Below are 24,445 nucleotides of genomic sequence, written 5' to 3' on the forward strand. Positions count from 1 at the left end.
GTTGTTTACAAAGGAAAAGTCCAACCTGGGCGGCTATTGTTTTTACCAGCTCAGATCCGTATATTGTGATACTGGAAGTGAGCATCACCATACACGAAATATCTTATTCTTCTCTCAATATAGACTTAGCTCTAGGCCATATACCACCTATGAACAGCGCTAAGAACAATGACTCGACCAGAGCATGCAAATAGGGTTGAATAATCGCAAATAATGCATCCAGATAGTGAGTTAACGGCCTGTAGTGCTGCGATGCACATTCTAGAGGCCCAAATGATGGAGAATCCCTTTTCAAGCGACGCAGCAAGGCTAATATCAGAATATGCAGGCATGATTCGATTACTGGTGGTAAGCGTAAGTCAGCTTCACCGTGGACTTCGATTATCATGGCGTAGGGGATCAGCACTGAAGATGGAATTAGAGAGAGACTTTACGGCTTCGCCGCTCGCCGCTGAACATATTGCAGAGGTTATCAGAGCCATAGATCTGATAACAGCGTTGGAAAAACGATACAGAAAAGAACAGACGCAGAACCAAGCCGAGTTTCGTTCACATCTTCGGGACCTGCAGAAAGAGGGCTACAAAAAGTTTGAACAAGACGTCACAGGGCATAATCATCAAGTACAAACCGATACAGCAGCGGAAACAGTACCGGTTGTAGAACCCGAAAACAAAAAACACAAGCTTCTGTCAACAAATCGCAAAATAACGTCCTCGTTGGTGCGGACAAGCCACATGCTGCGCAGCTCTGTGCTTCAAAGCGAACTCAACGTTTCTGAGCTACAAGAACAGACTGCGTCGCTGCATAAATTGAACGACAGGTTTGATTCTCTTTCTGGGATTCTGACGACCTCTTCGAAAGTGGTGCGAGTAATTCAAAACTCGTCGGGTCAAGAGAAGCGTCAGATATACTCGGGACTAAGTTTTCTGGCGTTATGCATAGGTTGGGTACTTTGGAGACGTGTTTTCAAGATGCCCGTCAAACTTGCATTGTGGTTATGGTTTCGATTTTTCCGGTCGATCCTGACATTTGCAGGAGCAGTCCCAAAGATCGAGGTAGGTTTTGGTCCCATTTCGGTTGCCAACACGATTGCAACACTTGCAACAGCGACGGATGTCGTGCAGAAGGCTATCGAAACCACCCAAGGCGCTTCCGACACCATGGCGGCGATGGTAGGTGATGCAGTGGACGATGCATTTTCCAGAATACGCGACGAGCTGTGAAGGAAGGCGCGTAGACGGGGTGATTTACGAGATGTGTATCGACAATTCCTACAAGACTACTTTTCGGATAATGGAGTTAGCTCTGCATTTTTCACCATGGCCAAGAGTCTTAGAGCTGTGGAATCTGCAAGTGAAGAAAGGAGGCTACCAAGTATTCCTAAAAGACTACTTTTTTGAATAATGGAGTTAGCTGTGAATTTTACACCATAGCCAAGAGTCTTAAGGCTGTGCAATTTGCAAGTGATGAGAGCACCCATTGAAACACTACAAACTCTTCGTAAGATGTTGACCACCTCTTTCCCGAAAGACAAAAAAGCTCTTGGATTCATGACGTGTTATTTAGTTGAAGCGTGTGAATCTTGTTGTAGTCCGGAGATAGCGCTACTGTTACCGTGCGCTACTGTTACCGTTGAACTGGAAAGGGAAATCCAACGGAACCGTGCGGACGGACGGCCTGGAGCCACACACCGCTCGCTTCACACGGCGTGCGATGTACACCATTAATTGTTCTGTTGGTATGGTTTCCACACGGGAAGTAACAGCTGGCAATAACCACTATGGGGCTTAGGAACCGTAATCCAACAAATAGTACAACAGGAATTGATATTGTTTGTAACCACGTAGCTTGGTTACTGTTTCGAATATGAGATATCCCTGTCACGTGATAATTTCTCTCCTTTGGACGAAGTCAATCCCCAATTCTACTCTCACTACTAGGAAGGCGCAGTTGATCCTCAATTCTACCTTCTTTACTACATAGATGAAACCTTGGCTGAGTCTCAAGAAGATATCGACGAACAACACACCTATGCCTCTGGATGGTCACGTGCTTCCTTATGACAAACAATTTTGTTACCACCTAGTCCAGATCTCACGTGTGCTAATTTATCCTCCTGCCCCGCCATCAGCTTAGCGTCCCAGTCCTTTTACTTATTGTTAACAAACCAACGCTTATGTCACTATAGCCCACGAGTACCGATCAAGGACAAAGTACTCGCGCTTTTGAGCTTACAAAAGCCCGCATCACTCCGTCATGCAAGTTCGCCGAACTTGCATGATACCTTGTGCGCCATATTCTAAACAATGACGTACGAAATGACATGAACGTTCGCCGAACTCGCATATACTTTTGCACGAAACTGTCACAGTCACACTCACAGCAACACTTTATACTCCACGCTTAGCTCTCCAACCGCCCTCTCCAACCGCCCCCTAAACACAGATCTGAAAAGTATATAAAGAGCCATCAAAACTTCAGGACCTCCATCTTCTTTCTCTCCCTCATCCACCACTATCTCAAACTTCTTGATTCCTACCTGTAAAAAAAAAGACTATGAGCTAACCCTCACCCGACAAGCACGAGGCTAAAAAAAAACTTGGTAAAAAAAAAAAAATTTCACTTGAGGCGCGACTCGTTGGGTTCAACCGATAAATTCACACCCATCCATATCCATACACAGAAAATTCGGTTCCCACGCGTCCCAAAATTTTTATCTTGACCGTGGCTCTCACCTTTGGCCTCACAAAAGACAACTGTTAAGATTACAAAACAACCCCGAAAAAGTTGAGTTTTTGAAGTATATAAGCACACCAAAAAAGTAGTTGATTTCTTGGCTGTGGGGTTATTGGAAGGGTTGTTTTAACGAAAAAAATTTAAAAACATCCAGTTATCATCAGTAAACAACTCTCAGAATACTATCTCTCCTCCGTCCCTCCGTATTGGCTCTAATCTTCAATGACAAAACACCAATTCTCGGAGTCCGCAGGGCCGTTTGACGGCCAGGCAGGCGCTGGCCATGGGCCTAGCGGTGTTGTTGACGAGGTCGACCCTGATTCTGACGCAAACTCCTTCTCACGGATCCAGATAAAACCCGTGAACGACGAAGACGACACTTCCGTGATGATCACCTTCAACCAGAGCGTTTCGTGGTTCATCGTGGTGCTGACGTTTGTAGCGTCCATCTCAGGGTTCATGTTCGGTTACGACACCGGGTACATTTCAAGTGCTTTGGTGTCGATTGGTACCGATTTGGACGGCAAGGAACTCACTTACGGCAACAAAGAAATCATCACAGCGGCCACGTCGCTTGGTGCCCTTATCAGCTCTGTAGTGGCAGGTACATGTGCAGACATTTGGGGCCGCAAACCATGCATTATGTTTTCCAATATTATGTTTGTCGTGGGTGCCGTTTTGCAAGTTTCAGCCCACTCGTTCTGGCAAATGGCCGTTGGCCGTTTGATCATGGGGTTCGGTGTTGGTATTGGATCTTTGATCTCGCCTCTTTTCATTGGTGAAATCGCTCCCAAGATGATTCGTGGCCGTTTGGTTGTGATCAACTCTCTGTGTCTAACAGGAGGTCAGCTTATCGCCTACGGTTGCGGTGCCGGACTTGACAAAGTCCACAACGGATGGCGTATTCTAGTTGGATTGTCTTTGATCCCAACCTGCATCCAGTTTATATGCTTTTGCTTTTTGCCCGACACTCCGCGTTTCTACGTTATGCAGGGCAAACTCGACAAGGCTGCTCAAGTGTTGGCCAGAAGCTACAATAATGCTCCAGACGAGCTAATTCAGCAGAAAATCATCGAGCTCAACACTTTGAACCGTGTCATACCCGGTAAAAACGTTGCCGCAAGAGTCGTCAATACCATTAAGGAACTCCACGTTGTGCCTTCGAATTTCAGAGCCTTGGTTCTCGCTTGCGCTATGCAGGGCATTCAGCAATTTTGCGGTTGGAATTCGCTCTTGTATTTCTCTGGCACAGTCTTTGAAACTGTGGGTTTCAAGAACCCCGCTGCTGTATCGATTGTGGTTGCAGGCACCAATTTTCTGTTCACCATGGTGGCTTTCTTTGCCATTGATCGTTTTGGCCGTAGAATCATTTTACTCATTGGCTTGCCGGGTATGTGCGTGTCCCTCGTTTTGTGCGCTATTGCATTTCATTTTATGGATATCAAATTTGTCGGCGGCGGCAGTGCCGAAATCAAAGAGACTGGATTTACCGCCTGGGGCATCATTATTATTCTGTCTATCATCCTATATGCCGCATTTTACGCCTTGGGTATCGGTACCGTTCCATGGCAACAATCCGAACTTTTCCCTCAAGAGGTGCGTGGTGTTGGTACATCTTACGCGACGGCGACCAACTGGGCTGGTTCTTTGGTCATCGCGTCTTGTTTCCTGACCATGTTACAGAACATCACACCGACGGGAACTTTTTCATTCTTTGCAGGGTTGTCCTTTATTTCGTTCTTGGTCATCTACTTCTGCTACCCTGAGTTGTCGGGTCTAGAGCTCGAAGAAGTCCAAACCATCTTGAAGGATGGCTTCAACATCAAGGCTTCTCAACGTTTGGCCAAGAAGCGCAAACAGCAGTTGTCGGATCTTAAAAACTCGGCGCATGACAATGAGCTGCAGAGCTACAACAAGGCCAAGCCTTCCGATGAAATAATGGAGAAATGAAAGCTCACTGTGTGAGCAAATGGAAGACGTATCCAAGATAACAAAAACCACCTTTACGAAGAACAGCGCACATTTTCCGTAACTGGAACAATCAAACAAAACCGTCGTTGGACGTCATGTGGCGACGAAAAGATGCTACCGAAGGCGGAAACCGTCAATCGTTAATCAACGTGTGAACATTTCTAGAGTTCTGAACTAAACAAACTTTCAGGATCAAAGAAATTTAAAGTGATAGAACGGAAACCTACACCATTGTCCAAAACCCAAATTATTGGATGTGGTGTTTCCAAACTTTTAGTTGGCTAAGTAAAACTCACGTGTAAGTTCTTTATTATTCTTTGCAATATGAATCATCTTTTCCCAAACTGACGCTAAATTGATATTTTTCAACTTCCCATAGTTAAAAAAATTTTAGTCGATGCGATGAGCTACGATCCTAAGAACACCTTGTGGAAAGAATATCCATTTCAACCATCGATAATGGCTTCTGTTACCTCCAAGAACGGTAAGAAACATGCTCTTAAGGTGAAGGATAACAAAAGTGCCAAGAAAGCTAAAGTTGAAGTCGAATCTTCGGCTAGCAGCGAGGACATTTCTTCAGCGGAGGATGATGAGGAAGAAGCCGATGAGCAAGACGAGTTGGATGCAAGTTCCGAAGAAGATGAATTAGATCAGGATTCTGGCGATGAATCAGACCAGAAAGAAGCAAAGGTTGATTCTGATGACGAGGAAGACTCAGTAACCCAAGAAAACTCAGTTGGTGATGATGACAAGAAAAAAAGTGAGAGTGAAGGTCCAGGACAACACGCAGAGCAAAGAAAGCTACTCAAAGAGCGTAAAATGCAAAGAAAATCCGGTGCCGAAGTTCAGCAAATCAAGTCGCTTTGGGAAAGACTGCGGGTGAACAACCCACCAGTGCCAAAACCAGTACGTGAGAAATTGGCCAACGAGGTCTGGGAACTTTCAAAAGATCGTATAAGTGATTTGGTGATGAAACATGATGCATCGCGTGTCGTGCAAACACTGGTAAAATACTCCTCGAAGGAACGCCGTGAGCAGGTGATTGAAGCGTTGAAGGGCAAGTACTACGTTTTGGCCACCTCTTCTTATGGTAAGTACCTTCTGGTCAAACTATTGCATTACGGTACAAAGCAGTCCAGACAATTGATCATCGATGAATTGCACGGATCCTTAAGAAAGCTTATGAGACATCGTGAAGGTGCTCACGTCGTTGAAGATCTGTACGTGTTGTACGCTTCCCACGAACAGAGACAACAGATGATCCGCGAATTCTGGGGTGCAGAATATGCGGTTTTCAGAGATGCTCACAAGGACTTGACCCTCGAGCAAGTATGCGAGAGCAGCGCAGAGAAGAAAAACATTATCAGCAAGAACTTGATTGGCACCATCACCGCTTCCGTTGAAAAAGGTTCCGTTGGGTTTCAGATTTTGCATGCCGCTATGGTCGAATACGTCAAGATCGCGGGCGATAAGGAGATCTCAGAATTTATAGAGGTGCTAGAGGACAAATTTGCAGAGCTAGTACATACTCCAGAAGGAGCTGAGGTCTGTTCTACCCTAATAGCAAGAGCTACAGCTAAGGAGAGAAAAATAATCATCAAGAACTTGAAAGACCATGCGGACAATTTGATCAGAAACGAGTTTGGTAACACTGTGTTGACCACTGCACTAATGTGTGTGGATGATACAGTTATGATGTTCAAGTCATTCGGACCCGCCATAAAAGACCGTTTGCAAAGCATCATCGTTGACAAGTTTGGAAGAAGACCCTTCTTGTACATACTATTGGGACTTGACGGAAAATACTTCTCACCTAATGCCAAGAAAGAATTGCAAAAATACATTCAACTTTCGGAGAAGACGTCCAAGAAGCCTTTCGAGCAGAGAAGACGGGAGCTTCTGAATAAGTTTGCGCCCATGTATCTCAGCACCATTGCCAAGTACTACGACCTGATTTTGGAAGAAACTCTTGGGTGTCAGTTTATAAGCGAAGTGCTTGTCAACGATGAGTTTTACGAGCAACTTGGTGAACAAGACCAGCAGAAGTTCCAGGAAGTGATCGACACCATTGTTGCCTATTTCAAAGGTGATATTTCCGAGGACACTCATCCGATTCATAGACCTTTCTCGGTCCGTCTATTAAAATCATTGATTCAGGGCGGAAAGTGGAATGCCAAGGAAAGGAAGCTCGAACCGTTGCATAAAGTTCAAGGGCTTGGTCCCGAATTTGCCCAGAAATTCTACGAAGCCATCATTGACGAAACAAATTTGTTGGATTGGATCAACAACGCTGACAGCTCTTTTACCGTCGTAGCACTTTATGAGTCGCTGTCCAAGGCCGGAAACAAAAAATTCCTAAAAGACTTGAAAAAGGTCGCTAAAAACATTGACAAAGACAGCAACGACAACAAGGGCGGTCGTCTGTTGGCAAAGCTAATAACTGAGAATTCGTAAGGGACTCTATCCGATCGAAACTTGTACATTATATATAAAGCCCACCTTTTAAGAGACATTATCTTTCCCTACGGCTTTCTTAAATTCACAACACTACAATATCCCATCTCATCTCATCTCATCTCATCCCAAGATGTTCAATGGGGAAGCAATTACATTCATAGAGCGTTCTGTCAACTCCCACTTGTAGTGTTATGAGCAATGACGGTAGCGATCAGCAATTGAAAGTTGGGGGTACCGAAAAAGAGCCAACCAATGAGGCCAGTTACTCAAGTGATAACGACACAAATGAGAGAGAAGGTGGCTTGAGCGAAACTGCAACAGTAGAAGCTTCAGAGGGCCCTCTGAGACTCGACACACTCATTGAATATCTTCCGACTGGATGTTGCCCAACTAGTTTCGATGCACACGACAAAAATTTATATTTAGGAACACAACAGGGCGATCTCTTGCACTATTTCGAGATGGAGACTAAAAATTATATGCTGGTTTCACAAACCAAGTTCGATCCCGAGAACTCTGAGCCAATTGAGGCGATAAAAGTCCTCTCGCTAATTGAAATCGCTTTACTTCATACAGGAGGGTCCTTGCACTTCTTTCTCCTACCTGAATTCGCACCGGTCCCAAATATGGACAGTATACCCAATGTGAGCGATTTCCAAGTCATACGCTACTCTTCTAGTTCCAGTGCGTATCAAGTTCAACTTTTTGGGCCAGAAGGAGCCAGAAAAGCTACCATCTACAAAAATCGTATTGTAATGTCCGATCCAGTGTTTTCCAAGCCGATCTCACATGCCAAAATCTCGCGAAGGTCGATGATGGCATCCAACGGTGGCAATTACGAGCTCACAGACTTAAAAACAAAAGATACTTTCCCTTTATTCCACGTTAGCGAGTCAGGCGGCGATTTAAAGCCTCTGATTGAAATTTATAGTACTGATGAGTTTCTTGTGTGCTGTGGTAATTCAATGGAGGAGAGCGCGATGGGCCTTGTCGTGAATCGTCAAGGTGATATTTCACAAGGCACTATAGTTTTTGAAAGGTATCCGCTAGACGTCATCATTGACCTCCCGCTGATACTTGTGGATTACGGGAAGCATGGCATCTACGTATATCATCTGGAGTTAAACACTGAGCCGAAGATTGTGCAAAAACTTAGGTGCACTTCTAGTGACAGCAGATTAAGACTAACAAGAACGAGCAAAGTCTTCCCAGTCGATAACCTCGAAAGAAAGCAACAAGTTGTTGAAAAGCTGCGTTCCGTCCCTTTAACCCCAGGAACCCACGAGTTTCGCATTAATCAGGAGAGAGCACATGTGATGGACAACTACGAAGAGAATACATCCTCACTGATTTATTCTTCCGCAGGCATATATCTACTTAGCAAGGAACCCGTGGTTTTGCAGATTAACGACTATGATGAGCCAACGATCGAAAAAATTGAGATCATCCTCGAAGAGTATCGAAGGCTAGCTTACATGGGATCTCTCCTGAAACTGACAATGAATTACTTACGTTTGTTGCAGCTCTTTCTTAAAGTTTTGCATCGCCAAATGATAGACCAAGAAATCGTCATGGAATGGTGTGCCAACGCCTTCGATTTGGACCTGCGTATTTTTTTTAACCTATGCGGTATTGAAGTTTTTGGCGACATTTGGGTGCCTAATGGCCTTGTAAACTTCATCCACGAAACGCGCGGACTCAAACTGTGCCATAAAATTACTAACTTCGAGAAACAACTCGAGGCTATTCGAAGCGAGCTCCGAAATGAGAAATTCAAGTCATTAAAAGATAAAGAGAATGTTTTCCGCAGTATTGACACCGCGATTGTAAAGTATAATGTGGAGCGCAAACTTAATGTAAACCTGGATCAATGCGAGCCAACGAGCTACCTGGATATATTAGCTCTACTCAAGAGTAACAAAGAGCGTTATAACCCCTTGATGTATGAGATTTATCTTCGCGTTGGTGACTACCCCAACTGTTTATCACTTTTGAAAGAACAAAAGGATGGCACTCAAGTAGGCGCCTTCATTATTGAAAATCTCACGAAGCTACAAAGCAGTAAAGGATATGACCGTAACACGCTGCAGAAGGACATCGTATTTCTTATAGAGACCCAGACTAGTGGTCCCGGTCGTGAACGTCTGATGAAAGACATTACTGATATAATGAGTCGATCCAAGCTTGATGTCAAGGATTTGATATCCATACCTGATAAAAATGTCACCAAAATGGCAATTTTGGAAACTTTGGGCTCCAATGACGTCAGTGACAAGCATTTTATGATAGAGTACTACGTCTCAAAGCTTCGAGAAGTAATGGAGAAAGGCAATTTATGGGAGTTCTTCGGTGCACTATCCGCATCCTATGCTCAAGATCAAGATTATCTGAAGCCGAGCTTGAAGACGTTTCTGGATATGAAACTAACTTCTAGTCATGAGTGTAGCGAATTGCTACAGTATGGGGAAAAGTTGAGGTCATTGATGTATGCAGATGATGATAGACTTGTCTTCGATGCTGTCATTGAAAAAATCAAACTCTTTGACATCGCTAATATGCTTCTCTTTTTTTTGGTGAAAGATGAAGACAAGCACTTGATTTTCGAGCGAGACTTGCTGGACAAGTTGATGACCTATAATGATTTTGAAACTATCGACAAGCTGGCAACTGAGAAGGACATGATAAAAGTTTTGAAATTTTATTTGAAGCTTGAGTCCAAAAAAGACTCATTTATGCTGCTCAAGAAACATTTGAATAAGCATTTAAACACAGTAGCATCCACTGAAGGCCTAATTGAAGTGCTGAAGCTAATTCCAAATGATTATGGTTTTGCAGATATCATGGACCCTCTAACTCTAGTGCTGGTAAAAATCAATACAGTCCTCACGAACCAAGAATTGGAGAAGGCACTATTGAAGCACGAAATACGCGAGGATGTTGAACTTCTTAGCCGATTAATGGAAGAAAAGGACCTAAAGAACTGAGCTGTTTTTCATTATTTACATGTTTTTAATTGTGACAGGGTGGATCTCGGCCGGAGTTGAATCTATACCTCGAGCTGGGACACCGGTTTGAGCCCTGAACATACGTTAAACACGAGGTTTTTGCTAACAACGTCTATGTTGGATTTTTCCAGACTTATTCTCACAACCTCACTGTTTTGTACTAACTCACCTCTTTTCTTGGCATTTTTGGCAATATTTTCAAAAGATTTTTGGCTAGCAGGCGATAAAGCACTATACTTTCCCTGTACGGCTCTTTCGAATTGACTCAGGTCTGGAGATACTGCGACATTCTTGAATAGTCTTTCCTTGCCCAATGCCAAAGACGAGGCAGGTATATATTTGCCAAAACCTGCGCTATTCGGGGTCAAGGAAACGTTGAGTGGTTTCTCGGAAGGGGAGGTTGCCACTCCTAAGTTAATCGAGCGCGTCAGTGGAAAATCATTTTTTCGCAAAGTTGATAGCCCATATGAGTTCATTTTTGATAAAGAACTGAAGGCCAAACTTGGTGCGTACTTAAGGAGCCCAAGCGGTGTAGGTTCATCCGGAGAATATTGTTGAGAAGGCGTCGATTTCCTAACTTTAGAAGCAATTCCTTCGACCGAGGATGCCGAATTGGTTTGCCCTGGAACAGTGCGCTGTGATGTCCGAGGTGCACGAGGTTTTCTTCCCGGTTGTTTTGAAGTTTGCTGGAATTTGTTAGAACGGAACTGGACACCGCTGGTTGAGTCCAAAGCGTCCATTATACCTGTACTGCCCGAGCTCATGTCTCCACTGGTAGTCTCATCAGCTCCGTTCCTTCTGCGTCTGAATTGTGACTGTCTGTTCATAACACTGGCGTTGATACCAGGTTTTCTATTTCCATTTGCATTAGACAAATTTGAATCGTTGGTTACAGGACCTTGAGAAAAACCACCACTTCTAGAGCCAAATTTTTTCCCAGAATGGTTTCTACCCATCTCACCATTCTCATTGGCACGTCTAGGGGCTCTTGACCTTGGATTTGGCCTATTAAGCGTTGGTTTCCTGGCTGCAGTCTCTTTCACTCGTTCAAGCACATTTTTCAAGAAATCCTGGGAGATAGCGCCGCTGTAAAGTCTCCTGGATTGCCCGAATTTCCTAGGTACAATCATAACTGACTCCGAGACTCTTAAAAGCTCTAGAAGGGACTCGTTAATGCGATGATTTGTTCAACTTTCTTGAGTTCATCACTTATATATTCAAGAATTTTTCAGCAGCTAATAAGAGATGAATATTTCAACCAGACTAGAAGAATAGCTGAACAACAGAATAGTGTGTCATTGCGAAAAACAAAGCAAGGAAAGACTAAACGTTGAGGTTTATAAAATGCAAAAGGTTTGAAAATTATTCGACTTATATTTGAAAGAGTTTCGTGGCAAAACCAGTATTGTGGAAGCTAGAATAATTTGTTATTTGTGGGGTCGAAAAAAACGCTATAAAATACGTTTTACCTGAGCAAATGGTCTGTTCTGTTACTTTTGAGAACTTCCTTGGCACGTAAAAATATATCGATGTTTACAAGAAATCAACTTTTTTGAATTGTCCACTTGTGGTATGTTGTAGCTGTCGAGAAGGAAGACGTTATAAGGCGCGGTTTATACCGTGTGACCATCCTCAGATACTTCAAATGGTACATTGTGCTGGTTCAGGGCCTGTTGCAATTCCTTTACAATAGATTTATTTTTATCGCTGCCGACTAAAACAACATTCTGGATCAAACTTATCGGTATATCCTCGGGTGCCAAATACACATCGTTCAACGACCTGAACACTTGGTATTTCTCGCACAGATCTCTCACTTTCAGATAGATGTAAACGTTGCTGGAAGTCCGCATGCCACTAACCACCTTTTCATCCAAGCCGGTGACACCAGCCGCTAGATGTATGTGGTTTCTGCGCATCTTTTTAAGAGAGCCGGTTTGGAGTATGAGTCTTAGATTGCTGAAGTTGGTGCCATGCACAAGTTTGGAAGGGATTTCTTCTGTGGCGGAGATTTGGTGAAGGACTTCGTCAGATGGTGTCACTTGTGCGAGAGAATGACCTTGTGTGGCACATATGACTGTCTGACCGTCGTGGCTGCTCTGCATATGGAACCGTTTCTTCACGTTGTTAGCCACCACCCGTTCAACGTCTTGCAGCGTGCATTGTAAGCTTTTCAGCCTATTGTGTCTAAGCAAAAGCTCAATGGAGACGTAACCGTTGTTATCTATGGGAAGCCCCTCATTCACAGCGCCATGGCGAAGGAGATATGCCAAGGCCTTGGAGATTTGGATATCCCGTTTATTTTCAGACATAGCTAGCTTGTTCTATGTTTTCTGGAGCTCTAGTGGGAGTAGCGATGCAATGAGATGTAATGGCATGAACGAAACATTTAAAAACAAGTTGCAAAAAAATGTGTAGCCCGTGCGTGAGCTGTAAATGGAGGAGTTTCAAGACTACGTTTTTGGTTTGTGCTATATTCTTTCCCTTAGTTAAAGATCAGTGAGTCTGTCTAGTGTATACGTAGATGCATGTATTTACAGATGTTGGGCATCTCGATTCAAAAGTCGAGAATTCTTCTCTTTATATATAATCTAGTCGTAAAGTTTCTCACCACCACCGCAACAGCCTCCACCTTTGGCTGCTAGGGTTGCTTTTGCTTGTTTTACCGTTTCGTTGTCGCCCAGTTCGGTGTCTTTATGAATGTTCAAAGCATATTTGTCGCCTTCGGTTTTCTTTCCCTGCACGATATTACGTCGCAAGAACTCTGCAACGTCGTTAAGATGACTTATCTGCTGTTCCGGGGATAGTTCTGGGTTTGGTGGATGCACCATACCATCTCTCATTTGAGTTCTTGCAGCTAACAGAACTCTTGTGTCTTGACTGAATGCGACTCTTGTAGCTCGCAGACCGTTTCTGTAGGCAGCCAGCGCAGCCATACGGGTACTCATGATAGTTTGGAGCGGTTCGTCGATGGAAGAATGGTGCTGGGTGATGCTGTTGAGTGATGAGATCAACGCTTGGAAATCCATGGTCAATCGATGACATGGGTATTATAGGTACTAATTATGTTAAATTCATGAGTGTGCTCGTGTATCGTGATGAAGTCCTGTAACGCCTATTGAACAGCGGAAAACCCGGAAGGAATGCTGTCAGATAATCGTGATGTGTATTAGTTACCTCAGATCTCATTTACGCTGGGATTTTCTCGTTTTTTGCCCACTCGAAATGCCAAATTTTGACAATTTTAGAGAAAATCATTATGAGAAATAGAAGTGAAACGCTATTAGAGCCTTTGACGCATGCAACAACAGGAAAAATGTCTCTTCACTGTTGCGATCACAATTTGATGCGGTCAGTGGTCTCCCGATTGTCAAATGACTGCACTCTCCCAATGGACGACACTATAGTACAAAGTGACATGCTTTTTTGGTATGCTTCATGGCCATGCGTGATAAATATCTGCTGCACTGAACTGCAACTAGAGTACCCTCTGGGGTTTTATTCCCGAATTTGAGCCAGCTAGGGGCTTAATATCGTATTATGTATACATGTGTTTAGAGGTCGTTATACGGTGTATGCGCAGACACCGTATTGAAAGTTAACGAAACAACGAAGATTGGAAACGGATCCCAGCCTTCATGCGAGAACTTTCAAATTGAGAAGATTCGAAGTGCTGAGACCAGTGTGCAGGAAAAAATAGGACCCAATCAGCGCTCTGAAATGGCATATAGAGCCACACACTACTAGCACATGGAATAGCTGGTGACTGTGGCCAACAAAATCGAATTTGCCCGGCAAAAGTGCTTCAGGTAGCCGCAGTCCGTAGACCACAGCACCCACAATGTAGAAAAGTGCTTCCCATAGCACGAAACGGAGCTGAACTCGCTTGCAGGATTCTTCAATTCCAAATTTGACGAGACCAGTTACGATCGGCACAACACCACTGAATCCGAACAGCACGAAAAACGCGGCCCGGAAAGCACGCCAATTTTTGGCGTTAAAACGATCGTTCAACACAAACGCCGCACACACTGATCCCAAGACAACCACAACGATAGTGAAGAGCTTGAAATGGAATAAATAATCGTGGAATCCATAGTACAGCAGCGATACCATCGAACAGGAAATCAGCACAATGATGCCCATGTAGTCTACTTTACTCCAGGCGTCGCTGTGTGCCTCGGAGTGCTGCTTCATGCAGTGGAAGCAACTACTGCACATTAGACATAAAAAGGCTCCCAGAAGGAAAAAGTTGATCATGATGTAATCGGACATCGACGTTGATGGGAACTGAGGAATTAGGACAAAATCCGTAAAGAAGATTAGAAGCGCTAGGTATGTTCCGCCAGGAATCAAATGGGTGTAAATGTTCACGGACTCGTTGTGGAAGTAAAATAGCGATTTCACACATTTCATAAGAGACCGGGTTTCGCGCACATAGCCCCGGAGTATTTTGTCATTGTCACGTTGCCATTCGGGTAGTTCTTCGTAGCTGCAAAGCCCGTGGTTTCTGGCTTTACATGCAATTTTCACTCCGTCCCCGTTTCTAACTTTCCCGGGCGGACTTCGCCTCTGTCTGACCGTGCAAGTAGCACTCATTGAAACCCTAGAATAAGGGAGCTTGCCAGTTACTGAACCGACCCTTTGAAATGATTCTCAAGGCACCTAAGGCTTGTTTAACCATCACCTTTTATATTTAAAGGTTTCAACATCACTATAACCCAAATTTCGTTGGGATTAATTTTTCAGGCCATTGGTAGTATACGACAAGGCGATGAGCTGTGTCTTGGCCAAACGTAGAACTCAGCTTTTATTGATTTCCGATGAGAAATACAGCTGTAACGTAGAGGCTTGCCTTGTGTTGAGATTGTTGCGATTCGCAGCTTTCGAATGAGCCTAATGGTAAAATGTTGCGAATGAGTCTTGGAGCTTCAAAACGGCGATATTAGTATGACGTGCATGTCCAACAATTTTGATGAAGCGAGTTATGTGTGTCTGTCGAGTGGATTCTGTGTCTGGGCGTTCTTCTTTTAACTTTTGATCTTTTGCAGCAGGGTGAGAACGTTTGTGGACGGTGCCACGCACGATTCTGGCGAGTTTTCGTTGCGCTTGGAACTTCTGGATTCTGACTCGACAGCGATATCTTTCGTTTCTCCTAGCACAGCCAGAAAGTCGTTTTGACCATTCGTTTCCTTGCAATTTTCGTGTGGGACATCACTTTTGCGCGATCTGCGTAAGGCATTCTTTAGACGATGGGCCAACTCAAAAACACCACGTCTTCTGAGTGGTCGCGGAAGCGCAGCTTGCTGCTCATCTTTGATATCTCCAGGGAAGGTTTGTGTGGTCATGGGAGAAATCCCATCGTTGGACGGGGATACAGTCTTTAGTCCGTTCAAAAGTAGCAGCAACTCAAGCTGTTCCGTGTCATAGCTGAACTCCAGGGTGCTGTGTTTTTCTTCTTTCTCCAGGCAACTTGTCCAAGGTGTCGTTGATCCTGACAGCCACGACCGCAGTCGACGGCGGAACCGCAAACGGCCCAAATATTCTTCTGCATCCTGTTCGAAGCACTGTACCAGCTCTGTTGTTGCCATTTTAATGGACCAAAAATAGCTGCCAACGAAGAAGATCTAATTGTAACTGAACCCACCAGGCTGATTCGCGACAACATATACAAAACACTACAAAATTGTCCAAGTCTAGGGCCCTTTTGACAGATGTCGCAAAACGTCACTCAAACTTGACCAAAATTGGTCCATCTTGAACTATAAAACCATCCTTAGGAAGCCATCAGGAGCTATCCAATCGATTACATTGCGATTGACCAGTCATACCGGTTGAAAAGGTTAAAACTGCTGGTCTTTTTCAATTCCATCACTCTTTTCTGACGAACTAGGTCAGTAATTTGTAAATTTAAGTTAGCAACAATTCACTACTTTCATACATCAATCCAGGTAAACAATCAGCAATTCTGTTGCGTTAGACTTGGTCTACAAACTATTCAAACTGTTTGTGAAGCTGTTTGGGACCTATGCAAAGCTCAGTGCTACTTTCGTAACTTTTCAACAACAGAATTTCACGGCTAAACTGCATTGCATTTGAACTAGCACCATGTCTTTAGACTACGAAAGACCACTCATTCCAGGGGACCAAGATCCGACTAAGGCTCCAGGACTTCGTCTGGACCATCGGTCAGTTTTGGCTCAATCTGAAATCTCTGTGAATTCGGTTCCAGGCGGACTCAGTATCGCCAAACAGCATGGCTCTTCCAGACATTGTTATGGTCAGAATTTGGCAAGGCCACCAATGGAAAAAGCACTCACCGATACAAGCAACTTCATTCAGATCCATGGAGACTCTTCCGGTCAATTTAAATCTGCAAATGGTGCTGATAATATCAGCCTAAGCAGCAACGGTGACCTGGACAGCAGTGCACAATCAAGTTCCGAATCCTTGGTTCCTACAAACAATTACACATCCTCTGTCAAAGAAATGAACCTCTCGGAATCAATGCGCAAAAGACGAGACGAATGGGCTGAGAGAGGCGCTGCTAAGATCGTCAAGGAAGTTGTGAACCCAGAAACAGGAGTCATGGCAAAACACGTCATCAAAAAGGGTATCAAAGACTTTAGGTTTGGAGAGGTGTTGGGAGATGGCTCTTATTCTACCGTCATGCTTGCCCGTTCCAATGACAGTGGCAAGAAATATGCTGTCAAAGTCCTCAACAAGGAATATCTTATACGTCAGAAAAAAGTCAAGTACGTCAACATCGAAAAAAACACACTACAGCGATTGAATAGTGGGAGAGGTGTCATCAAGTTATATTTCACCTTTCAGGACGAAGCCAGTCTCTATTTTTTGCTTGAATACGCTCCAAATGGTGATTTCCTTTCTGTGATCAAGAAACATGGAACCTTAGCTGAGGAATGTGCACGATACTACTCTGCTCAGATCTTAGATGCCATCGACTACCTTCACCACATGGGGGTAGTGCACAGAGATATTAAACCTGAAAACATCTTGCTGGATAAAGATATGAAGGTTAAATTAACTGATTTTGGTACCGCCAAACTTCTCGACAGAAACGGTGTTACGGATTCTTATGATCTTTCTGAGAGGTCGAAATCATTTGTTGGTACGGCTGAATATGTATCACCCGAGCTCTTGAATGACAACTACGTGGATTACAAATGTGACATTTGGGCTTTTGGTTGTATCCTTTTCCAAATGATCGCTGGGAAGCCACCTTTCAAGGCGACTAACGAGTATCTCACATTTCAAAAAGTCATGAAAGCACAATATGCATTCACAGCAGGATTTCCGCTAGTCATCAGAGATCTGATCAAGCGCATTCTGGTGAAGGCCCCAGAGAATAGATTGGAAGCTGCACAGATCAAGAAACATCACTTTTTCGGTGACACAAATTTTGACGATAATAGTATTTGGGAAGATCCTGCTCCCGAGATTACACCTTATAAAATGAATGCTAAGGCTATGCAACCAATTGCTGCTCTCGACAAAACTAAACCAAAGCTTGTGATCAACATGCCGAAAAAACAAAGCCGCTCACAAACCCCGTCAGCTCCATCAACTCCTGAGCCTACGAACGAAGCCAAAATTCCGGAGCCAGCGAGGCCCTCAACAGATGCCAGAACTGCTCAGATCTTAGAAAATGCAAAAAGAGAGATCCAAAATAGACGTCAGAATAACCGTAGAACAACAAGTGCGGCTTCTGCGGCCGCTTTAGCGCTCATGAAAAATTCGTCTAGATCAACCCCTCCTCCAAACTCAGGAAGGTCTGAATCTTCTGGCGGTGTACCTTCTAGTGATCCTCCGTCTCCTAGACCTACACAACTCCCTCCACCTTCTCGCGTAGATCGGTCGCAAACGGGTGGCATTAGCGGATCTTCTGCCACAACCCTTTCGGTACCTCCCATGAATAAAACCGATATCCTGTGGTCTTTCTATCTGAAAAATATCGATGAGCGGGTTCTCAAAACGGGCGAAGTGGAAATGACTTGCATGAAATCTCTACTTTTAGAGAAGAGGTTATCTAAAACCAACGCATCTCTGGTGGACCTAGGGCGCTCCTCACAAAGAACCACTTTCTTATCGCAGGTCGCGAGGTCGGGAGGCGGTGTGACGGGTTTCAGATCCGACAGTGGTTTTGATAATCTAACTGAGAAAGACTTCTATCTCGAATGGACCATTACTGACAGCGTTGTGGTTGACTCCTACAAGAAAAGCGAACCTGAGGGTGGGGAGACGCATGCAGTGTCCCATAAATTCAAAAAGTTATTCCAGGCGAAAAACGAAGAGATTCCAAGAGTCACAGACGTTATTCCATCTTCAGATTTTTTGAGAAGATTTATGGTAATCACGACGTTTGGACGTTGCCTTGTTTTTGTCAAAAGAAATCGAGTACAACCAGAAACCAACCTGTCCTTCGACCTTGAGTTCGATATCGATTTGTCTCAACGAGATGTGAGGATCAAAGAACTTGTTGTTGAAGGTGATGGCTATGAAGTTAGCGACTTCCAGTACGTTGTGGAGACACCGTTCAAGTCATTTGTCTTCAAGTGCCGTGCCAGTGACTCAACATGGCTATCAACTTCAATAAAAAGCGTGAGGCTCAACCACGATAGAAACGTGGAAAAGACCAGATTAGCAGAACCCTCTGGAATCGCCAGTAGAGCGGCAAGGCTCGCAAGTCCGACATTGCCGTCTACGTCCACATTTGCAGCCAAGGCATCTCCGACATTTGTAAAATCGTCGCCCAAGGCATCTGATCCAAAATCTCCTGCCAAACCGTCGAGTCCGGTAGCATCGCTACTTTCCACCAATGGATCCAAATCAGGTCGCTTGTTTGATACATTTGTTGACAAAAAGGGCAAAGAAAGTAAAAAGACGGTAAAGCCGGTGCCTTTGTCAGGAAAACTTACTAACGGGCTTCCATCAGCCGGTACGATAAACGACAGGTCGCAATTAGTCCAAGACTCCACAGGTCAGTATACATCCAGGCAACTTCAACGACCCACATCTTCAGGCAAAGGATCAAGGCTTCTTGAAAGGTCTGATCGGCCGTTCAAGAGATGAATCTTTATACGATCGCAAATATTCATAATGGCGAAGCATTTCGTGGAGGTCGTCTGTTGATCGCAGGAATGACGTGGAAGCTGGGAAATTAATTAGTTTACGTACTATGCAGTCTCTTCGATCTTAGTAGTGGCCTACTTGCACGATACGTATGCTTGCAGCAACCATTGCCGCTATTTCATCGACCATTACGCACGCAGGTACGCACGCAGGTACGCCTCACTGTCCCTTTTGAGAAAAGTGTCGATGGCATATGGCCACTGAGGGGAAACGCCTCGATGGACCACAAATGGGTGGACTAAGCACAAAGCTCTCCAATGAGCTTCGATATAAGACTAAACCTTCGAGAATTCACGGGCTTAGTGGCAATCGTCATTAATTGGTTTCTTCCTCACTTGATTCTTCTGTATCAGATCCACTGGTATCCTCGCTTTCTTCGTCAAGTTCTTCGACAGCCACTTTGTAACCCTGGGCTTCCATAAACTTTTGGACAGACTCGAGCTTTGAAGGATGGCAGCTGACGAACATCGATGCCGTTTCTGAGCTGAACATAGGTAGGAAATACTTGGAAAAGACATGCTTTAGTTCTCCCACCTTGACTTCGCCAAGTTTGCGCAGGAACGCTTTATTGAAATTTGGCCCTCGCTTTCTACAAATGTCGTCCACGTACTTCATCAAGGCTGCAGAAAAGAAGTCGGACTCACTTGTCGCAATCCCATTAATAATGCTGCTTATTGCCCCTTGACACAGTTGGGAGTCAATTGCACAATTCCCAAACGCATAATCCTCAACAATCTTATGAGCAGTCTGGTAGCAGTTTATAATATCTGCACCACGATAAACGGAGAATCCGATGGCATCTGACTCTATCATCTTCAGTATGTTAGCGCCATACGCAAAACCAGAGCCGCGAATTCCCTTCCAAAACGGACCTTCCACACAGCTCAGGTACTCAGCTGCAAGACATATCGCGGCATAATCAGAATGCTTGTAATCAACGTTTATGCCCAAGCTTGTGGCAAGTGTCATGTATGATGACTCCGAGGCGGGGGTGGTAACAATATATGCAGTGCCCTTTGGATTTTTTCCCAGAACGGATAGCGAGCTCAACAAGCGGGGAGTCTCTGGGTATTCCACAACAGAAGGGTTTCCTTGAGTCCCTTTTGATGCCAACTCTAACCACGGCGTATACACATCTTCGATCTTTTCGATCCCACCCAAAACAAGTACGTGATAGGAGGTGAAATCCTTGACCATCTCATTGCGCATATCGTTCAACTTGGGTAGGATCTCTTCGCTGAATTTCCCTTCGTCAATATGATCAATTACATCTTCGATAGAGTCCTCAACATATAACGCATCAGTAGCTTTCTTGGTGGTTCTCTCAGTGTAAAAGTGCCTATTGAAGAGAGAATCGACCATTAAGTCGCCCTCTCTTTTGAGTTCAACTATTGACGTCCAGTATTTTTCCAGGAGAACTCTCACTCTTTTCTCATCAAATACCATGTCAAAAAGACAGTGTTTGATCCACTTTACAGCATTGGCGTAGTTTGAAACTTGAGCCGATATCTTGAACTCAAGAAGATCGGGGAACGCACCGGCCAAACCCAAATCGATTTCAGAATCGATGGTTTCCGCTTTCAGATCGGAAACGACCTTCTCGAACGCAAGCATGGAACCATCCTCAGTTTTCATTGGCATGGAAAATAATTCACAGAGAACATGGTATAAAGGCAGTAAAGTGACATCAGTAACCTTGACAGTATTGAGCAAAACTCGCAACTCGATAAATTGAGAAGGGAATTGCTCGAAATGTAGTGAAAATGGGAAGTTTTTTGGCATCTGATCCGAAAGCTTCTTTGCCCAGGCCTTCGAAGACGCATTCTGGAAAGACGGGACGGTCGAAAAACTATCTGTCTCTATCAATGATATGCTGTTTTCCGCGTCCGCTATCTTAAAATCTTGCAATAAATGGGCAGGAATCTCTTTAGAATTGTGCGACACCGCGTTTTCCAATTTGACCTTGAGTTGATGTTGACCTCCTTCTCCCAAATCTTTTTCGGCCTTCTCAGTTCTTGCTTTTTTCTGCTCTTCAAGCTGCTGATACAAAGTAACACTTGGCTTTCCTAAAACAATAACAGGCTTGTTGTCAACAAACAATGTTCTCAGCAAAATCTGCCATTGTTCTTGAGACCATCCTGCAAGCGTTTCGAAATCGTTCAGATTTTTCAGAGTGTTCTCCAGAATTGAACCACGGTCATCACCGTAAATGAAGTCAGTTATGCAAGTTTGACTTAAGAATGTGAGCCCATTTTTTTCACAATTCAGAACGTACTCCCATTTCCCGTTCTCTACAACTTGTTTCATGCGTGCGAAGTCAATTTTATGGTTTCGAAGAATTTCGAGGATCTTTTCTTTGGCTTCGTGCATCCGTTCGACGGGTACACCATGAAAGTTGAAGTTCACAATAGTGCGCATGAAATCATCAGTCCAGTATTCTGCCAAATTTGCCAAAGGATCATCGATTTCAACAAGGTGGCTATTGAATGGAGCGAGTGCAGTTTCGGTGAAATAATCCATCAGCATAGAAACTGCAAGATCCTTGAGATGTTCCGAATAAGGCTCTGCGATCCATGACATTAGGATTTCACCTTGAGACTCGTCAGTTTCGGGAAACTCGATCTCAGAAATACTAGTTTCGGTTCTTTTGGCTGGAATCTGAGATTTTTTGGAGTCCAAGAATGGTCTGGAGCGCACACCGTTAAAAGTGGGTAAGTCGGCATCGAACTCGGTTACAATGGACAAAAGCTCATCTTCTGGAACGTTACCAGCGATAATGAGACACAAATTCTCGGGTGAATACATGTCTTTGTGAAATTTGCGAATTTCATCGTTGGTCAGTTCTCTTAATTTCTCAGTAAGACCACCAGTTTCGGAGCGGTATCCGCTGCCTTCCTCAAACATTTTCCGCTGTTTTTCGAGCATAGTAATGAACCAACTTTGTGATTCGATTCCCTCCATTTCGCTAAAAACCACACCTTTTTCTTGCAAGTCCTGTGGATCCACATGGTATACCTCAGTCGTGCACGCCTGATCTGTCAAAGTTGGATGCAAGACATGATCCAGATACACGGGAAGCAGTTTTTTAAAACCAGGCCATCCGGCCGACGATAGCGTGTAAACGGTTTGATCAGTGGCGGTCCAAGCGTTTGTGGATGACATACACAAGTTTCCAGCTGTGTCTAGCAGGCCTTTGTATGGATACTTTTTGGACCCCATGAAAATCAAATGTTCCAGTGTATGGGGTGCTCCGGAGTCTGTTGGGCATTCTGTGGCTACTGCAAAGTATCCTTGTACCAAGGGAGATGCCTGGTTATGAATATGAATCAATTGAAGACCAGAACGAGATGAGATGAACTTCGATAGATGATATTGCGGAGCATAGTCCAATTGGAAAGAGACCAGCTTGTTGAAAGTCATTTTTATACGTGAGTGAAAACTTGAGTTGTTGGCTTATAGCCTAGTTAATTCGCTGAACGATACTCCTGGCTGAGTATTGCTGGTGAAAGTTGTATTTTACTCGAACACCTCATCGGTACTTCTTGAATAAATTTCAGTTATATATTGGACAGCTAAAGACTCGATGATGACAGTGAATTGAACAAGCAAGAGAAGAAGCATATGATTGTGATGGGTACTGAATTAAAGAGAACCAGCAAATCAAAATAATTGTAGTTGAATCGATGAATGGGTTTTGCGAGAAATTGCGGACGTGGGCGATTTACAGGTGTTCAAATAATTCGGTAAAGAAGACATGGCCTCGGGATAGTTGTGAGCGTTCTTGGAAGTGTGTTCACTGGTTGTGGCATGGATTTGATTCACATAGAAGAGTGGGCTGATGACTTTTGTATTGATAGTTAGAGTCTTTAGCTAGCAGCGGAATTCAGAATTAAGAATTCGAAGTGGCGGCGTCAGCGATGACGGAGGGTGTTTGCTAGATGAAATATATATAAAGAAACGGGTGGTCACTTGCTTGGATGAAACAATAATCTTCCGCAGCTTGTGTTTCCATGAATGAAGTGGGATATCATGCAGGGTGTTTCCTTTTTTCACTACTATGAATCGGTTCTCACTTTTTCACAATATGAGCTGATTGTTACTGTGAGCTGAGTGTTAGCGTCAGCTGAGCGTTTTCTTCAGTAGCTCTTAACTTTCCACAATCTCTGGGCAATTCTCAACAATAGCTATCATGCACACAGGTTTTCTTAGCACTGACAAAGATTCAATTGACATACGACTCTTCACAGCAGCATTGGCAGTGATTCTAACCATTTCAGAGCTTTCGCTGTCCTGGCTAGCAGCAACAATGACAGTATGCCAGGCCCGGAACTACCTTCTACTCTGCACCCAACCTTACAACCCGTTTTGCGATCCGTTTCGTATATAGCGACGATCCGTTTTCAAGATCCGGGTTTTCACCAACATTGCACTTCTCACTGCACTCACCACACAAACATCGCGGGAAAACGCAATACTGTTAGCATCATCCGTAACTTTCCAAATCCCTTGCAGAAATTGTGGTTTTCCCCCGTCTCTAATTTCTATCCGAACAATACCGGAGCATTTCGCGGGAAACTAAACCGCTCCACCCCGGAAACATTATCACGACCCTGTCACCACACGACCCTGTCACCACACCACCGATACGGATGTTGTGGTGCGGGCTTTTGTTCTGTAGTTTTCAATCCCGTTCCCGGTCGAAGCCAGATCACTTTTTCCCACCACGACGCCCAAGACCAAAGTGAGAAAAAATGTTTATACACGCATCAACGTCAGCAGGTGTCATTGAGTAGTGAATACCGTGCCAAGCAACAAACAACAAAAAAAACCTGAAAGCATAGACCCACACAGATCATTTTGCGTATCATTGTCGGTATCTTCCGATTTGCGCTGTTTTCATTGCCTTCTGTTCTTGCATCGCTTCTTTTCCGGACGGGGAAGGACTTTTTTTTTTTCCGTCTCATTTTAGCATTTCCCGTGCAGTAAGTAGTAAATCAGTAGGCTGATGCAACGTCGTCAGAGTAGTAGCAGTAGTGGCTTGTTTTTGGAGCTTACACGATCACAATAGCTATTCAAATGGCTCGGCTGAGGAAAAAAGACGGCACCGGACCTGTCACCAAGC

At 44.2% G+C, this 24,445-nt stretch overlaps 12 protein-coding genes across 12 annotated transcripts; 6 read left to right on the forward strand and 6 right to left on the reverse strand.

The window, feature by feature from the left end:
• Positions 1 to 213: 213 nt before the first annotated feature.
• SEC20 (LALA0S02e10396g1_1) lies at positions 214 to 1,224 on the forward strand (the record flags this gene model as incomplete). The annotated part of the gene is made up of 1 exon (XM_022774029.1): positions 214 to 1,224. One exon carries the CDS (start codon positions 214 to 216, stop codon positions 1,222 to 1,224), a length of 1,011 nt encoding a protein of 336 aa, XP_022627496.1.
• Positions 1,225 to 2,959: 1,735 nt separating this feature from the next.
• On the forward strand, positions 2,960 to 4,687 carry ITR1 (LALA0S02e10418g1_1; the record flags this gene model as incomplete). The annotated part of the gene is made up of 1 exon (XM_022774030.1): positions 2,960 to 4,687. One exon carries the CDS (start codon positions 2,960 to 2,962, stop codon positions 4,685 to 4,687), a length of 1,728 nt encoding a protein of 575 aa, XP_022627497.1.
• Positions 4,688 to 5,167: 480 nt separating this feature from the next.
• PUF6 (LALA0S02e10440g1_1) lies at positions 5,168 to 7,162 on the forward strand (the record flags this gene model as incomplete). Its single annotated transcript, XM_022774031.1, has 1 exon — positions 5,168 to 7,162. The coding sequence occupies one exon, from the start codon at positions 5,168 to 5,170 to the stop codon at positions 7,160 to 7,162; it is 1,995 nt and encodes a 664-aa protein (XP_022627498.1).
• Positions 7,163 to 7,356: 194 nt separating this feature from the next.
• VPS3 (LALA0S02e10462g1_1) lies at positions 7,357 to 10,149 on the forward strand (the record flags this gene model as incomplete). Its single annotated transcript, XM_022774033.1, has 1 exon — positions 7,357 to 10,149. One exon carries the CDS (start codon positions 7,357 to 7,359, stop codon positions 10,147 to 10,149), a length of 2,793 nt encoding a protein of 930 aa, XP_022627499.1.
• Positions 10,150 to 10,211: 62 nt separating this feature from the next.
• On the reverse strand, positions 10,212 to 11,300 carry RSM28 (LALA0S02e10484g1_1; the record flags this gene model as incomplete). Its single annotated transcript, XM_022774034.1, has 1 exon — positions 10,212 to 11,300. The coding sequence occupies one exon, from the start codon at positions 11,298 to 11,300 to the stop codon at positions 10,212 to 10,214; it is 1,089 nt and encodes a 362-aa protein (XP_022627500.1).
• Positions 11,301 to 11,783: 483 nt separating this feature from the next.
• On the reverse strand, positions 11,784 to 12,482 carry TPT1 (LALA0S02e10506g1_1; the record flags this gene model as incomplete). The annotated part of the gene is made up of 1 exon (XM_022774035.1): positions 11,784 to 12,482. One exon carries the CDS (start codon positions 12,480 to 12,482, stop codon positions 11,784 to 11,786), a length of 699 nt encoding a protein of 232 aa, XP_022627501.1.
• Positions 12,483 to 12,761: 279 nt separating this feature from the next.
• On the reverse strand, positions 12,762 to 13,118 carry MZM1 (LALA0S02e10528g1_1; the record flags this gene model as incomplete). The annotated part of the gene is made up of 1 exon (XM_022774036.1): positions 12,762 to 13,118. The coding sequence occupies one exon, from the start codon at positions 13,116 to 13,118 to the stop codon at positions 12,762 to 12,764; it is 357 nt and encodes a 118-aa protein (XP_022627502.1).
• Positions 13,119 to 13,806: 688 nt separating this feature from the next.
• On the reverse strand, positions 13,807 to 14,769 carry IZH1 (LALA0S02e10550g1_1; the record flags this gene model as incomplete). Its single annotated transcript, XM_022774037.1, has 1 exon — positions 13,807 to 14,769. The coding sequence occupies one exon, from the start codon at positions 14,767 to 14,769 to the stop codon at positions 13,807 to 13,809; it is 963 nt and encodes a 320-aa protein (XP_022627503.1).
• A 431-nt stretch (positions 14,770 to 15,200) lies between these two features.
• LALA0_S02e10572g (LALA0S02e10572g1_1) lies at positions 15,201 to 15,761 on the reverse strand (the record flags this gene model as incomplete). The annotated part of the gene is made up of 1 exon (XM_022774038.1): positions 15,201 to 15,761. The coding sequence occupies one exon, from the start codon at positions 15,759 to 15,761 to the stop codon at positions 15,201 to 15,203; it is 561 nt and encodes a 186-aa protein (XP_022627504.1).
• Positions 15,762 to 16,278: 517 nt separating this feature from the next.
• Positions 16,279 to 19,263, forward strand: PKH1 (LALA0S02e10594g1_1; the record flags this gene model as incomplete). The annotated part of the gene is made up of 1 exon (XM_022774039.1): positions 16,279 to 19,263. The coding sequence occupies one exon, from the start codon at positions 16,279 to 16,281 to the stop codon at positions 19,261 to 19,263; it is 2,985 nt and encodes a 994-aa protein (XP_022627505.1).
• A 375-nt stretch (positions 19,264 to 19,638) lies between these two features.
• On the reverse strand, positions 19,639 to 22,743 carry SDD3 (LALA0S02e10616g1_1; the record flags this gene model as incomplete). Its single annotated transcript, XM_022774040.1, has 1 exon — positions 19,639 to 22,743. One exon carries the CDS (start codon positions 22,741 to 22,743, stop codon positions 19,639 to 19,641), a length of 3,105 nt encoding a protein of 1,034 aa, XP_022627506.1.
• Positions 22,744 to 23,637: 894 nt separating this feature from the next.
• Positions 23,638 to 24,156, forward strand: LALA0_S02e10638g (LALA0S02e10638g1_1; the record flags this gene model as incomplete). The annotated part of the gene is made up of 1 exon (XM_022774041.1): positions 23,638 to 24,156. The coding sequence occupies one exon, from the start codon at positions 23,638 to 23,640 to the stop codon at positions 24,154 to 24,156; it is 519 nt and encodes a 172-aa protein (XP_022627507.1).
• Positions 24,157 to 24,445: the final 289 nt, after the last annotated feature.

Source organism: Lachancea lanzarotensis, scaffold LALA0S02 (genome assembly GCF_000938715.1).
Source record: "Lachancea lanzarotensis genome assembly LALA0, scaffold LALA0S02, whole genome shotgun sequence".
Taxonomy (NCBI): domain Eukaryota; kingdom Fungi; phylum Ascomycota; class Saccharomycetes; order Saccharomycetales; family Saccharomycetaceae; genus Lachancea; species Lachancea lanzarotensis.